Consider the following 17269-nt stretch of genomic DNA (forward strand, 5'->3'; position numbering starts at 1 on the left):
GAACAGAATTTCCTTCTATTTGAATCTTCAATCTCAACAGAACTGACGAAGCAAAAATAACTGAAAATAAATGACAAAAAGGCACTAGCACATGAATAGATAGTTGAACTCTCCCACCAAATTCCAATGCAGAATACAAATCTTCAATAGCAATGAGACCAGCTCCTGACTGAAAGGTCAAACCACTATAGTAAGTGATTGAAATGGTGGGTCAAAAGCCCTTTCAACACAAAAGACACCCAGAAAAGAGAGGAAAAAAAGAACACACAACTTCAAAATGACATTAAGACAAACCTACTGAATGCGTTCAACATATTCACTAGAGAAAACAACGGTCAATAGAGCAGCACTTTAAAATCTCCACCAGCCTTACAATGCTAATTGAGATTAAATGAAAAGGCAATGGAATAATTTCCACAGTAATTAGGAAACTTCCAAATAGTTGTAAGCTGACGTAGTTCTTACAACAGATTTAAACTAATTAAAAAAATGTTTTAGCTTGCGCTAAAATAGAAAACTCACTTAATTTATAATTTGCTCTGCAACACAAGACAATGGCTGTGCCATTTGGGGGTGACAAGCAATCTAAGTTAGAATTTTGGACTGGACAGGAGAGGCAACCAATCCACTCCTACACCTCAATCCCACCACCATGACAAGCAAATTAATGGAGTTCAGAAGACTCAGAAGAGTTCACTGCTAAATGTGTGCACTGGACAAATGACGAGCTAAGGAATACTTACCTGGAGCAAACAGCGTTCTTTGAACATGTAGCCTATTAGCTTGTCCAGGTGCATGAGACATTGATGGTATCGGATGTGATGGGTCAACACTGGCAACATCATGGCATGCTGGAAGAAACGGTAAAGCAAAACATGAAGCGTTTCTGCAGCAATTAAAGTTTCCCCTGCATCAGGTGGGCCCACGAGAGCCAACTTCACTACTTTGTCTTCCCAGAGTGGATGACACGTGGCAAGAACAGAGAGCACATCAGATACTTGGATCCAACATATTTTCAGTATTTTTCATCAATTTGTTTAAACTGTCTTCAGATTGTCTGAAGAACCCCCTTACATGTCCAACTGCTTTGGCGCTATATCTTTGTTTTATATTTACTGTTGCCCAGTTGATATTAAATAGCTCAGATTCAATTTCTGACATCTTCTGCAACTGTACATAGCAAGAGTCAGTATTAGGAGGGCAAGGGACAAAGGGAGCAAAGCTGGCAAATGAAAACTGATTATTTTCAGTTGAAAAACACTTGCTGTCTACAAAGTGCTTTGGGCCCAAGGTCGCACAAGGTCCTTTATAATTACGACCCTTTCATTTTTCAAATCCTTGCATAAAGCAACTGAGACCCTGAAGATTTAGTGGTCAGCTGGTGTTTTATGAAGTTAAGGTGATCTCAGCCAAGGTGAGAGTGATAGTGCAGCAACTATAATTAGTCTCAATGTTGCAAAGTACCAATTTGGCCACAACTCTAAGATCATTACATCGACAAATCTGGGATATAGTGACAAAGATGAACACAAATGAGTGCAGGTTCCAAGTTGTGATAGCAATTACCAGCAAATCAACTTTTGTGCTGTCATTAGAGGAAGCCTTTGACTGAACCATTTAAGAAGATTTGCACCGTCCTCCTGACTATTACTTAAATAAAATTATATTGATCAACACAATTTAATTGCAATACAAGCACTTCTTTGATTCACGTTGTAATTCAGACAGCTGAGTGATTTTATCAATATCTCGTTAAAGTTAAGTGCTAATATATGAAATTGTGCATATTTATAACCAGTGCTTTTTTTTGTAGTCAAAAATGTGCTGGTAAGCACATCACAGTTCACACTATGATAACAGCGGCAGCACTTCAGCCCAGGTTTTAAGTTTTCAAAGATATGTCATATCGTCATGTAATGTCACAAGATATGAACTGCTTACAACCTTCAAATACTTCCATAAACAGACATATAGTTCATCTCAATAAAGGATTTCAATTTACATTTTGTTGGAAAGACATTCTGATGAAATACCACCATGTTTAAAAACAATCTTCAACACATCAGTACATTGGGGGAGATTTGCAAACTGCAAATAGCACTCCCATCATTGACTTTAACCCGGGTTTCACAGAGGTAATAATGGCAAAACCTACAAGCTTTACCGTGATATCCTGTAAAACTGTCAGGAACGACCGTGCAAGTGTGTAATAATGCATAAATCCCAATGTTGCTGTCGATAATTCAATGTTTCTGCACCTGCAGTGCTGGCGCCAACTTTCTCCAATGCAATCAAGGAACACCAATAGCACTGATGTGAATTTACAAGTCGCACTTAATCATGCAAGGTCTAAATGAGTTTTTAATGGTGCATGAAACTATTATTACTAATCAGCAAGTTATCTTGCCTTAATTAAACTAATTTTATTCATGTGGACTGTATTTTAATCATTTAAAATGCTCAGATCATACATTGTAAACCTCTCCGACTTGCCCTGTAGTGGACGAGCTTGCAGGTGTGCACAAAAATATTCGTGGGAATATCCAAGATCTCAAGAATTGATACTGCATGCAAATTGGTGGAATATATCATGAGAGGCAGAATGGTTATATATTCAGATAGCTACAAGCTGATCACAAAATGAAGTTGGGAAGGTAGAAGGAGACGGCATTTCTGGAGAAAAGGAATAGGTGACATTTCGGGTCAAGACCCTTCTTCACAGACTGGAAACGTCACCTATTCCTTTTCTCCAGAGATGCTGTCTGACCTGCTGAGTTCTTCCAGCTTTTTGCGTCTGTCTTCAGTTTAAACCAGCATCTGCAGTTCCTCCCTACACAAACTTGGGAAGGATTGGGTCATGTCTTACTAACGCAATTACGTTTTTTTTTTTTCTGCAGAACTTAGAAACATGGTGAGCATCTGCAGAAATTGTCTGCAAAGGCTTTTGATAAGGTCACATTTGATAAGGTTGACAACAAAGGAACATTAATTAAATGTGAAAGAACATGGAACTAACAGCGTTTTTCTCCTTTTCAACTATCGTATTGCACCTGTAACCAAAGAAATTTGACTGGCGACAGGTAGAAAACCTTTAGTTGTTGGTGGATTGTTCAAGGGATGATGCCCAGAGAATTATATTGGACTTTTAACCTTTGACCATTGGTTCTATTACATGAATGAAAGAATAGAGCCATGGATAATGCTGTTGGAAGATGCAGTTAGCAAAAAGTAACAAGATGATAGAGACAGATAATGCACAGTATTATGAAGTACAGCACATGGGATGTGGGGCACACGCGAGATCATTCAACATCATAGAAGCAGAGAATAGAACAATTTGCCCACAAGAAGCTGTGAAAGAGAAAAGGGTAGACACAAAATGCGGGTCAGGCAGCATTTCTGGAGAGAAGGAATGGTTGACGTTTCGGGTCGAGACCCTTCCTCAGACTGATGTCAGGGAAGGGTGCGGGACAAAGATAAAATGTAGTCGGAGACAGTAGGACTAGTAAGACAGGAGTAAAGGGTTGTGGGTGCCCATGCACATTAATTATGTGAAGCAGATACAAAAAGTGCATTGGCCCTGACCTCAAAAGGATGGAAGTGGTGCTTTAGTTGTGGAGAACCCGATCAATGGTGGTATCAAACTAAAAGATGGGTAAGGAGAGGGAAATGGAAAAATTCACCTACATTTAAGGAATGCCAAGGTTTAAAGAGTTAAATAATGCAGGTTAACCGTTTTATAAACACACTAAATTAATAAATCATTTTATCAAGGTCTTTAAAATTTTAAAAAGGAATTCAATACATGTAACTGCATGCAAGCAGATAGAAGAACAGATAACTAGGAGACATAATCTCAGGAGCAAAGGGAAAGGCTGGTGGAATTTAAAACCCAATCACTCAAATAGTGGTTACTTGAATGTTTTTAAGACAGAGATTCATTGATGTATTGTGCTTTTAGATGCAAAGGGACATGATGCAACAGACTGAAGCCACATCAACTGTGGCCCAATGGAAGGGCAGAATGAGTTTGCTGGCCTTATCTTCATTTAAGATTTATTAATAATAATTCCCCAGCTTTTTCTCTGGGAATCTTGATCATTTAATAATTGAAAGGTGCTGAACAGGGTGCATGCAATCGTGCAATGAGGGATGTCCAGAGTCCATAATGCTGAGCAAGCATATTTTCATTTCTAATGAGGCACTGATTACCTGGCAGACGTCAGAACGTAAACCAGTCTTCCAGAAACCTTGACTGCTCAGTTCTACTGTCACCTCGCGTCGCATGGTATTCTTCTGACGTATCTTCTGCAAGGCTTCCTGAAATTGAAATAAAGGTAACAGTTTTTGGAATGCGCTGAAAAGGGGTGGATGTACTTGTAACATGCCCCTCAGAATCTTGAACTGTGTTAAGAGAAACACAGGCTCTGTTCACCAACGCTCACTAAGCTGTAATCACTCTCTGACCCTAATTATAAAGTCCGTCTAAAGCTTCATCCCTCTCCTTCCTCTGTAATCTCCACATCACTAGATGATCATGAGAGGAATAGAGTGTAAATGCACACTCTTTTACCCAGAGTAGGGGAATCGAGAACCAGATGACGTAGGTTTCTGTTGAATGGGAAACATTTATTAGGAACCCGAGGGGCAAGTTTTTTTACATAAAGGGTGGTAGGTATATAGATTATACATTATAAATAAAGGGTTTTTTTCCTGAAATCAAATAAGTTACAGGTGCACAACCTTTTATCCGACAGCCTTGGGACCAGACACTTTTCGTAATTTGGAATTTGTCGGTCTTCGGAATGAAATTTTTTAGCGTAGATTTTAATGGCTGGCTCAGTGGTAGAGTGCTCGGCTCATATCCGCAAGGTCGCGAGTTTGCGCCTTGATCCCGGCAGTTCCTCGGTCGCGAGTTTGAGTCTTCAGTGTAGTTTTTTTCTTGCAGAATAAATGTCTGTATGAAATGCAGTGTGTTGAATGAGTTCCTGAATTTGTAAATGTGACCGCAGCATTGAATCACCTCCCGCACTCATGTCACCCTAGCGGGGCTACATGCCCTAAGGCGGCCTAAGGCGACATTTTCACACTCTTATATCCGTGTGCAGCAGAGGTGCCAAACGTGAGCTTTGGTGTGCAGACATCCTGGAAAAAATGTCTGGTTTCTTCCAGGTAGGCGATATACCCTCCCGCGCAATATACCCTCCACTTCTCTTTTTAGTTCCCCTTTCTTCCAGGACCGACCTGAGGTTCCACTGTCACCTCTGCGGGCCACCCTCGGTGAACGCTCACTCAACTTTGTCTTGGGATTCCTACTCTCCCGGTCAATGTACCCTCACCTTCTCTTTTATGAATGGGGATTTAGTTCCCCTTTCGTCGAGGACCAACCGGAGGTTCCGCTGTCACCTCTGCGGGCCGCCCTCGGTGAACGTCCTGTCTCCCTGTCCCTGGGATAGCAGGGGGCGATCAAACAGCACAATACCCCCCTCCCCCTCCCCCCCAACTCCAGAGGAATCCGCTCCCCGATGGGCCGCTACGGCGACCAGTGGCAGTTCGCCCACAGCCCGAGCTGCGCGACCTCAAGAACAAGACGCACCTTGCACACCATCAGTTTCTGCCCCTCTGGAGTTGGGGCTGGGCTGGAGTTGCTGATCTGGGATCTTCGTGCTTGCAGTGGGCCTGGGGGTCGGTGTCCCGATGAGGGGGCACAGCTCGGGCTGTGGGCGAACTGCCACTTGTCGCCGTAGCGGCCCATCGGGGAGCGGCTTCTGGTGGTCCCGATGTCTCCCGCTAGTTCGCAGTTTTCCTCTGGAGTTGGAGCGGGGCTGGGCTAGAGTTGTTGCTGGCTGTGAGTCTCTGGGATCTCCGTGCTTGCAGTGGGCCTGGGGGTCGGTGTCCAGCCCAGCCCCGCTCCAACTCCAGAGGAACCCGGGTGGCAGATGAGGGGGCACAGCTCGGGCCGTGGGCGAACTGCCACTTGTCGCTGTAGCGGCGCATCGGGGAGCGGCTTCTGGTGGTCCTGACGTCTCCCAGCTCCTGTCCAGGGGGATGGCCGGAGACGTCAGGACCAACAGGAACCCGCTCCCCGATGCGCCGCTACAGCGACAAGTGGCAGTTCGCCCACAGCCCGAGCTGCGCCCCCTCATCTCCAACCCGGGTTCCTCTGGAGTTGGAGCGGGGCTGGGCTAGAGTTGCTGCTGGCTGTGAGTCTCTGGGATCTCCGTGCTTGCAGTCGGTGTCCCGTTGGTCCTGAAGTCTCCGGTCACCCCCCTGGAATGGAGCTGAGACTGGGAACTGTACCGCCCTTGCCCCCTCCCTCTGCAACTGCAAACAACCCCACAGTTCCCAGTCTCAGCTCCTGTACAGGGGGGTGGCCGGAGACGTCACAGCCCGAGCTGCGCCCCCTCATCCGCAACCTCAAGACCAAGACATACTTTGCACACCATCAGCTTCGGTCTCTACGGGGAGCGTGTTCCTCTGGAGTTGGAACGGGGCTGGGCTGCTGCTGGCTGTGGGTCTCTGGGATCTCCGTGCTTGCAGTGGGCCTGGGGGCCGGTGTCCCGTTGGTCCTGACGTCTCCGGTGACTGGCACTAGCTCCGACGTGAAGGCAGTGCAAAGCCCCCGCGCCGGTGCAATGGGCGGGGAGCTGGAGAGGGGAGGGAAGGGGTCCCACACATGGCCGGGAAGCAGAGGGGTGTAGGTGGGGTGAAACTGAAGGGAGCGACAATTTGCTGCTGCCTGCACGCTGAGTTAAAAAGTTCTCATGCAAGACTCACGATACACTGTGTATCGTGAGTCTACCGTGGGAATTTTTTAACTGAGCGGGCAGGCAGCAGCAGATTGTCAATTATTAACCCTCCCGCGCAATATACCCTCACCTTCTCTTTTATGGATGGGGATTTAGTTTCCCTTTCTTCGAGGACCGACCGGAGGTTCCTCTGTCACCTCTGCGGGCCGCCCTCCGTGAACGTTTTCAAGGACCTTTTTTCAAGGACTGAAAAAATGTCGCTATTCGGAGGTTTTCGTTATTTGGATCTTCGGATAAAAGGTTGTGCACCTGTACTACTATTTCATATTAAAAAGGTTAAGACATTTTTTGAATTTGAATAATAGTGTATACCCTGCATCTTTGAATAAACAAAATTAAATCTAAATTAAGTAATCTTAGCCAAATAATCTGCATGCTACATACTTTGAAGGAACTTAGCCTTGACATTTTTTTAAGTTTCACAGAAAAATTTCAGTTAGTTTTAATATTTTTAGTGTTAACAATGTGTAATTTATCAATTATGACATATAATAAAGCGTTGATGTTAAAATCCCAGTGTACTTTTATTCCCCCTGGATTAAAATACCCTGCACAATACAAATTACATTGCCACGTTCACGTTGTTTGAAAATAGTACCCTATTTGAAATTTGGAATTAATATATGGAGCAAATGTATGAAGTTGATAGATTGTGCAAAAGGCGTGCAGTTTAGTTGCTAACTGGTCTGCAGGTCAGGTGGGCTCTTATGCAGTGCAAACATCGATTGCAATCAGCACAGAACATGCATGTTTGGAACACAGTCCAGATGGTCAACAATTTGAACTCAAAGTACAGTTAAACTTGGAAATCTGTACAATCTTTTTTCTTCCCTGTTCTCATCATTTCAAAACAATTTAATCTTGTTCCCCCGTAATTTGTTTGAGATTCAAAGCAGTAAAGAAGTAGTTCATTCATCAGGTTAACAATCTAAAATGCTGAAGTAATCACTGTATCCCATCCAATCCCCTAAGAATATAAGAAAAAGTGATCAATGGCAAACATACGACATCAGGCACAGGAAAATTAAATCTTGTCAGGAGCATAAAGCAGAGGCTCCAAAGCCAGTTCATTCTCTTTGAGGTTACATTAAGGTTTTCTGTAAACATTCTGACTCTTACAGTAGGGATGAAATCTAAAGGAATTACAGGATTGATAGATCCAAAATCCCCAATGAACATAAGAAGCAGGAGCATGGCATTTGCCCTTCCTGCATGTTCTACTATTCAGTACAATGGCTTATCTTTCATTTCCACACCAGTTTCCTGTAATAAATTCTCAACCCTTGATTTAATATCTGAATCTCCACAACCCTCTTCGGGAGAGAATTCCACAATTCACTCCCCTCTGGAGTGCAGAAATCTCTTCTCATCTCGATCTTAAATTGTTGACCTTGTTGTGAGAGTCTGATCCTTGGCTCTCAACAACTCAGCTACAGAAAATATCTGACACCCAACTGCCCTGTCAAATTCAGTAGCAAATTCTGTGCGTTTCAATCACTTCATACATTTTTCCTTTTCAAGGTACTGCTTAATTTCCCCCTCACAGAACAAACCTGCCACTCCAGAAATCCAAGGAGAGACGCAAAATGCTGGACTAACTCAACAGGTCAGGGAGCATCCCTGGAGGTGTTATTTCGGGTCAGGACCCTTCTTCAGATGAAAAGAAACGTCACCTATTCATGTTCTCCAGGGATGTTGCCTGACCCGCTGAGGTACTCCAGCATTTTCACTCAACTGAAAGAGTAATGGGGAGAAAGCGAGTACAAAGAAGGTAGGGAGAGGGTTGGGGATGCAAGGTGGTTCCGGGAGAAGAGGGATTGATGGTCAGGTGGGAGTGGGAAGGGTGGAAAATGTGAGAGGTGATAAGTGGATTGAACAAAAGGCTGCAGATATAGAATACGTAAGAAAAGAAGAGTGGAACCAAATAAGGGAGGAACAGTGGGCAGATAAGAACTGCGGGGAGGGAATATCATGAGCCAGGAGGAGCGTGTGGATGAAGCGCAGATGGTGTGAATGGGGAAAGAACTGGGTGATGGGAGGCTGGGGGAGTGAGATGCTGGTATGAATGATGTGTGCAAGAGGACCTGAGTAGATCAGAAGGAGAGGGAAAGGGCGGAGGTGATAGCCGCATACATGAAATTTGAGATTTGAAAAGATCTCGCCATTGATTTGCAGACGACCCAAGCAGAATATGTGGTGATGTTCCTCTAGTTTGTGTTTGGCCTCACCCCTCAGTGGAGGGCCAAGGACAGACAGATCAGCGTAGAAAAGGGGTGGAAATCCCCTCTTTTGTACCCTCTGACCCGACCCAGCACCCCGTGTTTCCCCCTTTATCCTCTCTTTCTTCTTCCCTGTCTCCATCTTTCCCTTCAGCGTTACATTTCACTTCTCCTCTTCTTTGCAACTCTTTTGTGCCCTTTTCATCTTTAGCCTTCGTCGCTTTGGCCACTGTCAATCCACCCCCTTCACCTGTATCAACATATCATTTGCCAGGCTTTGTTCCATCCCCATTGATCTGTCTGAAGGGTCCCAACCTGAAATGCCATCTGTCCATTCCCTTTACAGATGCTGCCAGACCCGCTGAGTTGCTCCAGCACTTTATGTTTTAATTAGTGCTGTGAGCATCTCTTTTACTTTGCATCAACTTATAAAGGCATTAGAGTGAAAGATTATCTGCATTAATGGTACATAGGGGAAAGCTTCAGTCTTCACTGAGCAACACTCTGACAGGCCTTAGGAAAACATAGCTACACAAGTGCAGACCACCCGAGGATTATCATCGTCAGAACATGGGAGGAAATCTATAATCGCAACAATCTTGTCTTATTGACCGCAGGTTTTCAACATTGTTTAACAAACTTCTGACATTATCCTATTATAAGTTCATAATTTCTCAAAGCATACTTAGGTCAGTCGGCCCATCAAGTCTACTCCACCATTCAATCATGGCTGATCAATCTTTCCCTCTCAACCTCATTCTCCTGCCTTCTCCCCATAACCACCGACACCCTTACCATTCAAGAATCTGCCAATCTCCGCCTTAAAAATATCCATTGACTTGGCCTCCTGTCTGTGGCAATCAATTCCACAGATTCACCACCCTCTCACTAAAGAAATGTCTCCACATCTTCTTTCTAAAGGTATGTTACTTTAGCCTGAGGCTATAGTCCTAGACTCTCCCACTAATGGTAACGTCCTCTCCACATTCACTCTATGCAGGCCTTTCACTATTCGGTGAGTTACCTCTAAATTCCAGCGATTACAAGCCCAGTGCCTTCAAAGGTTAATCATATGTTAACCCAATCATTCCTTGGATCACGTAAACCTCTCCAAAGCTAGCTCATTCTTCCTCAGAGATGAGGCCCAACACTGCTCACATTTATAAAGCATCACAAAAGTGATATGTACAATAAACATTTAACACTAACATGTATTGTTGTTACTGCATTTAAAGCCAGACTTCTGGTGAGGTTAAACATCATTGAGAGAAAAGCATTCCTCACCTCTCGCTGAGCCAGCTTCTGCTTATCTGCTTGCTTGACCTTTGGGCTATTTGCTAGCAGATGCCGCAATTTAACGTAACTCTTCCAAAGCTTCTGGTACCTTAGGAAAAAAAAAATGTTTTAACTTGCATTCAATCCTGCAAAGCATATGCCATCTGATAAACATAAATAAACTTCACTTTGAGTGTACAAACTGATGGCACAAATTAAAAAATCATAATTTTGCAGTCTGCAAATAGAACCTATAAAACTAATAACACTGTTTCACAGGCTGAAAGGTGATGCCAGAGTATCCAATGTAAGAGCTGGAGCAGATGTGTTTACTGTGTGCTGAAGATACTGCGTCTGGATTGTTGATAAACTGAGAAATGGGGAAGTCCAAGGAGCAAGGCTTGAATCAGCACCAAACAATACGACCGACCTTCATTTGTAGAGGTAGGAGGCTTTGAACACTGTCATTGACAAACTAGTTCAGGCAAACAGGAAGCAAAGACTGACAAACAGGAAGCAAAGAGTAGGAGTAAACGGGTCCTTTTCACAATGGCAGGCAGTGACTAGTGGGGTACCGCAAGGCTCAGTGCTGGGACCCCAGCTATTTACAATATATATTAATGATCTGGATGTGGGAATTGAAGGCAATATCTCCACGTTTGCGGATGACACTAAGCTGGGGGGCAGTGTTAGCTGTGAGGAGGATGCTAGGAGACTGCAAGGTGACTTGGATAGGCTGGTTGAGTGGGCAAATGTTTGGCAGATGCTGTATAATGTGGATAAATGTGAGGTTATCCATTTTGGTGGCAAAAACAGGAAAGCAGGCTATTATCTAAATGGTGGCCGATTGGGAAAGGGGGAGATGCAGCGAGACCTGGGTGTCATGGTACACCAGTCATTGAAAGTAGGCATGCAGGTGCAGCAGGCAGTGAAGAAAGCGAATGGTATGTTAGCTTTCATAGCAAAAGGATTTGAATATAGGAGCAGGGAGGTTCTACTGCAGTTGTACAGTGTCTTGGTGAGACCACACCTGGAGTATTGCGTACAGTTTTGCTCTCCAAATCTGAGGAAGGACATTATTGACATAGAGGGAGTGCAGAGAAGGTTCACCAGACTGATTCCTGGGATGTCAGGACTGTCTTATGAAGAAAGACTGGATAGACTTGGTTTATACTCTCTAGAATTTAGGAGATTGAGAGGGGATCTTATAGAAATTTACAAAATTCTTAAGGAATTGGACAGGCTAGATGCAGGAAGATTGTTCCCGATGTTGGGGAAATCCAGGACAAGGGGTCACAGCTTAAGGATATGGGGGAAATCCTTTAAAACCGAGATGAGAAAAACTTTTTTCACACAGAGAGTGGTGAATCTCTGGAACTCTCTGCCACAGAGGGTAGTTGAGGCCACTTCATTGGCTATATTTAAGAGGGAGTTAGATGTGGCCCTTGTGGCTAAGGGGATCAGAGGGTATGGAGAGAAAGCAGGTACGGGATACTGAGTTGGATGATCAGCCATGATCATATTGAATGGCGGTGCAGGCTTGAAGGGCCGAATGGCCTACTCCTGCACCTAAATTCTATGTTTCTATGTTTCTATAATCACAGTCCAGGTGGATCCTGAGCACCCGTTTCTAACGGACCCAGTGAAGGCTGCCACCAAAAGCGGTCAATGATAGTGATGTTCTTTAGTCAGAGGGTGGTGAATCTGTGGAATTCTTTGCCACAGAAGATTGTGGAGGCCAAGTCAGTGAATATGTTTAAGGCAGAGATAGATAGATTCATGATTAGTACGGGTGTCATAAGTTACGGGGAGAAGGTAGGAGAATGGGGTTAGGAGGGAGAGCTAGATCAGCCATGATTGAATGGCACAGTAGCCTTGATGGGCCGAATGGCCTAATTCTACTCCTATTCCTTATGACGTGACACTGGACAGGAAAGAAGAAACCCGAGCCCTCTTTTTCCTTCAAAAGATAAGGTTGCAGGTTTACTAAATTGAGTTTAACATAATAAAGTGGTTTAATAAGAGAAGGCAAAGATTCACAGAGATCATGAAGTCAATCGCATTGAATTCAGGAATACACCAACATCAGGGTATCATGATGTGCCATGTTCAGCAGTCAGTCATATATCACCAACATTGTTTCTACTTGTGGGAAAGAGATAAACCATGGGCAGTTATATTGGCTCTTCAGTATCACTATACTGGTTTTACTGAAGAACCAACAAAAAAAATAAAGATGGCAGAAGACTTGAATGGGGAATAAACCACGGCATTGATATGTTGCGACAAATACAACAATCATAAAGTACAGGTTGTGTCAGGAAGCAGCTCATGAGACCGACTAGATATTGGCACTAAATGCTGACCTGACCAACAAATCACATGAAGGAAAAAGGCCTGAGAATGGTCTCTCCAATTCTCATCGCATTTAAAAAGCACACAAGCAATAAGTCGACAATTCAGCAGGAAACAGATCAAAAAGGTGGGAGAAGCTTCAACAGCCCTTACATTGACTGATGCAAACAGAACCGGCTGACATACACATTTCTGGAATTGTAGCTCAAATCCAGACCCTTACTGCATCCAATATGGAAAACGCTCAAAGTGGAAAATTGTTTCCGTAACCCAACTTCAAAATCCCTCCACCTTTACAAGAAAAATACTGCTGACATTCCAAGACGATCGGAATTACTATATAAAACTGTAAATGCTTAGTCACCTACTAAAAACAACTACGCTCTTCCTTACACAGGGTAGTGTGGGTAGTGTTTTTGTTTAAGCAATGCTATAAAATTAGTAACTATAAAATAAAAGACAAGCATCTAGTGAATTTCAACCTGAACAGTTCTACTCTGAGTCGGTATGGGGCTGTTACACCAGTAAAGCATTAATGTTTCCAGTTTCTCCCTTGTTGCTTTATTGACATAAGCAGTCCCTTGGGGTTGAGGATGATTTGTGTCCATTGCATTGCGGCGGGTTTCGACGTAGCTGAGGCCAACTTGGGATCCACAGTTGGGACAGGAGATGCCTGGTGGATCTTTTCCTTGTGAGGTGAAATCCACTATCCATTGTTTATGCAGGCTGGGCTCCCAAGGAACAATCTCAAGGCTCCCAATGTCACCCTGATTACTTATCTATTTTGAGCAGTAGCACGCCAAGGACATGCACAAGTTGGTGGGGCTGTTACACTTTTTAAGAGTTTGAGCACTTAATTTTTTTCCCTCTGTTCATCTGGCAATTTCTTCTGTCTGGCAGACCCCGAGCTTCATGCTGGGTTTACTACCTTGATCATCATTCTTCATATGCTATGCTTTACGCACCATAACTTCTTACAGCTTTTGAAACTGCAATACCCTGAAGCTACAATCAGATTCATTCTTCCAAATTCCAGGTATACTTTTCACCTATAATTGTACCTTCAATCAACCTTCAGGCGAGTTGCATAGAAGTATTCCAGTGAGGGGGTCTCACAATTTCCATAATAGCATAGGAGCCGCAACAAGATTACATTGACAATAGCAGAGCGCCACTAATGACCTACAAATTCGGTTTCACCTCCATATCTAGTTCAAATCTAAAAGCAAGCATTGAAAACAAAATCCGCAGGGAATTTAATGCAAGCCTTTTTTTTTTGTAGGACACATTCAGTTATCAGTAGGGAGCATTTTGTGGATATATTACTCTGACCCTCTTTCCAGAAGTTGGAACTTTACATGAATTACGGTATAGATTACTTTATTTATACTACGCACTTAAACCAAAGTAGTCGCAGGGCTGCCAACTCTCACGCATCGAGCATGAGAATCACGCATTTCACTCGATTCTCACGCTCTCACGCTGATCACAGTATTCTCAAGCTCAATTATTTTATTTTTTTTAATTAAGAAAGCCACGAAAAATTCAATTTGCCCAAGGCTTCCACACTCCTCCACACTCACCAATGAGAATAACTTTCTGTCAGCCGCTTGCCCGTAAATAACGAACAATTTGATTGGCTTAAACCCATCGCACACTATTTAAAATGGCAAATTCTGCAGTGCTAGTGATTCCATTTGACACTCAGCTGCTGGAAATTCAAATTAAAGCAAAAATAGTTTTAGAGGTGAGTAAAAATCATGAGGGGAATATATAAGGTGAATGCATAGTCTTTTTCCCGGGAATTGTGATTCAAGAACTTGAGGGCATTGGTTTAAAGCAGGGCTGTCAAACTAACGATCCACGGAATGATTTGGGTAAAAAAGGATATAATTTAGAGTCTAAAAGTGAGACACTGCGGTGGTCCCAGCACCGACCCCAGTGGCACCGCTCACATTTCCCACCCTCACCTCCAGCGGCTCTGTGTCCGTCGGCCGCTCTGTGCACACCTCATGGAGTTTTAACCCCGGCCCAGAGCCAGGAGCGGACCGGGTGAGTGGAGGCGTCGGTGCCGCCTCTGGAGCCGCGCGGATAAGGCTCGGCTCCGTTGCCCGACCCTCTGGGTCACTGACATTCACCTCCCGCGGACCCCAGCTGATCTACATGGACAAGTTGGGATGAAGAGCCTGTCTCTATGCTGTAAGACTATGACACATTGTAGAAAGGGTGCAATTGCTCTGGAGAGGATCCAGGGCGATTTATGAGGATGTTGGCAGCATCTCTGGAGAGAAGGAATGGGTGACGTTTCGGGTCGAGACCCTTCTTCAGACTGATGTCAGGGAAATAGGCGGTACAGAGATAAAATGTAGTGGGAGAGAGTAAGACTGTTCAAACAAACTGGGAAGGGGATAGAGAGAGGGGGAAAGCAAGGGCTATTTGAAGTTAGAGAAGTCAATGTTCATACCGCTGGGGTGCAAGCTACCCAAGCGAAATATGAGGTGTTATTCCTCCAATTTGAGCTGGGCCTCACTCTGACAATGGAGTAGGCTCAGGACAGATAGGTCAATGTGGGAATGGGAGGGGGAGTTAAAGTGTTGAGCAGCCCGGAGATCAGATTGGTTTGGGAGGAGTAGAGGTGTGCAGCGAAACAATTGCCGAGCAATTGCTGAACCTACGGAAGTCCATTGTAAGCGTGAGGCCCAGCGCAAGTTGGAGGAACTGCACCTCATATTTGGCTTGGGCAAATCACACCCCAGCGGTATGAACATTGACTTCTCTAACTTCAAGTAACCCTTGCTTTCTCTCTCGCTCCATCCCCTCCCTAGTTCTCCGACCAGTCTTACTATATCCGACTACATTTTATCTCTGGTCCGCCAATTCCCCTGACATCAGTCGAAAGAAGAGTTGGACCAGAAACGTCACCCATTCCTTTTCTCCACAGATGCTGCCTGTCCTGCTGAGTTACTCCACCATTTTATGTCTATCTTTGATTTAAACCAGCATCTGCAGTTCTTTCCTGCACATTTTGTCCCTTTGTGTCCTTCATTTCAGTACTGCTGCATTGCAAAACACTTCGAGACTTTGGAAAAACTCAAACACAAATGCAAAAGAACCGTTGAAACACAAGATATTTCTTGTACTGCACAGATGGGAACACATGAGCAGACCAGCATCTAAAATTATTGTTTTTTCATTAACGCATTTCGGGTTCACAGCTAAAAATTACCCTTGTAGCTTTGTGGACAAGCTAACACCATTTAACTCAAATACTGGATAAACAAATGTGTTCTCCAATTACAGATCCTCTCAGAGCTAAGACAGGGCTCAATTCTTGAGGACAGTTCATAACCGGAACAGTCTTGCAAGACAGAAATGTGGCCATCCGGTAATACGTTTATGTTAAGGGCCAACTAAGTGCAATGCATAGTCAAACCTAGACATTTAGAAATCTCCACAAACCAAATTCCCACCGGGTGGAAAATGGCTGCAGCCCCACAGCAGCCAGAAAATCCATCCCATTGGTCTCCCAAACGCTGCTGCCGATGTATATATGTACAAAGTCAAGCATTTGGGAGGACTTGTAAGTGGAAGATTTTCATACTTTGGTAGTTTGGGTAAAGGAACTGGCTTAATTCAGAAAAATGTTTATATGTTCACTATGAATTTAAATGATTGCCGGAAAAGAAGGAAAACTAGCTACAACCAAACAGCGTCAAAGTATAACTATTTCTCAGGAAAACAATGCATTTGTTCGTCGCAGAGACTGAACCTGGAGTCTATCCGATTGACTGAAAAAACAATGGTTTCTTGGTATTAGTTGATCAGAATGTGACTGTGGTTACAGAGGCTGCTGTTTCATTTATAATATGCCACTTGTCTCGAAAAGGTTCAGATCAATAGATTACTGAATATCAAAAGAATCAAAGAGTATGGTATCAGATAGCAAAGAAGGCGATACGACAGATCATCTGACCAAGGGTGCAGGAGTAAATGCATCAACCAGTCAAGTGCAGGTTAGGTTGACAAAGTGAAAAGTTGCCACCAATGGAGACAAAAATTACAGATGCTGGAATCTTGAGTAAAAAACAAAGTGCTGGTGGAACTCAGCATCTGTGGAGGGAATGGACAAACAACATCTTGCGTTCAGACCCTTCTTGAGAGTGAAGCATGTGCTTCATATAAAATTGAAACCAGTGAGAAAGTGAAATAATTTCATTTACTTAATTAACACATGCGATGAATAAGAAAACTCTTTCAAAAGTTATGACCTGTATTTTACATTATAAATCACAGCAAAACTAGTGGCATTGCCGGAAACAATTGAGATAGTTGCACGCACACAGTTTATAATGGAAGTTGAAAGAACAAGGGAAAAATCACTTGTCCAAGTATAATTTAATTACAAAATATCTTATGATTTATTATCTGAAGTCAGTGCCCATTTTGATGTACAAATTATTGCTAAGCTGGTCCTAATATACACATGTTTAAAAAATAGAACTTTATAAATCCCTCAAATAAAATTTTCTAAAGGTGAATTTAAAATTCATATTTCTTTAAAAATGTTTTTCAAACTGCCATGTATTTTTTTTAAATTAATATTCCAAGAGA

At 43.4% G+C, this 17269-nt stretch overlaps 1 protein-coding gene across 3 annotated transcripts in view; it reads right to left on the minus strand.

Moving 5' to 3' along the window:
- Positions 1-17269, minus strand: part of drosha (drosha ribonuclease III) — a 143895-nt gene that overhangs the window by 75147 nt on the left and 51479 nt on the right. For all 3 annotated transcript variants that reach the window (XM_055658349.1, XM_055658341.1, XM_055658358.1), the window contains 3 exons: positions 10313-10412; positions 4213-4320; positions 744-851 (listed from right to left, as the gene is read on the minus strand). In XM_055658349.1, the coding sequence (XP_055514324.1) occupies positions 744-851; positions 4213-4320; positions 10313-10412 (316 nt within the window). The remainder of the gene's footprint in view (positions 1-743; positions 852-4212; positions 4321-10312; positions 10413-17269) is intronic.

The sequence above is a fragment of the Leucoraja erinacea genome, chromosome 2 (assembly GCF_028641065.1).
Source record: "Leucoraja erinacea ecotype New England chromosome 2, Leri_hhj_1, whole genome shotgun sequence".
Lineage (NCBI taxonomy): Eukaryota > Metazoa > Chordata > Chondrichthyes > Rajiformes > Rajidae > Leucoraja > Leucoraja erinaceus.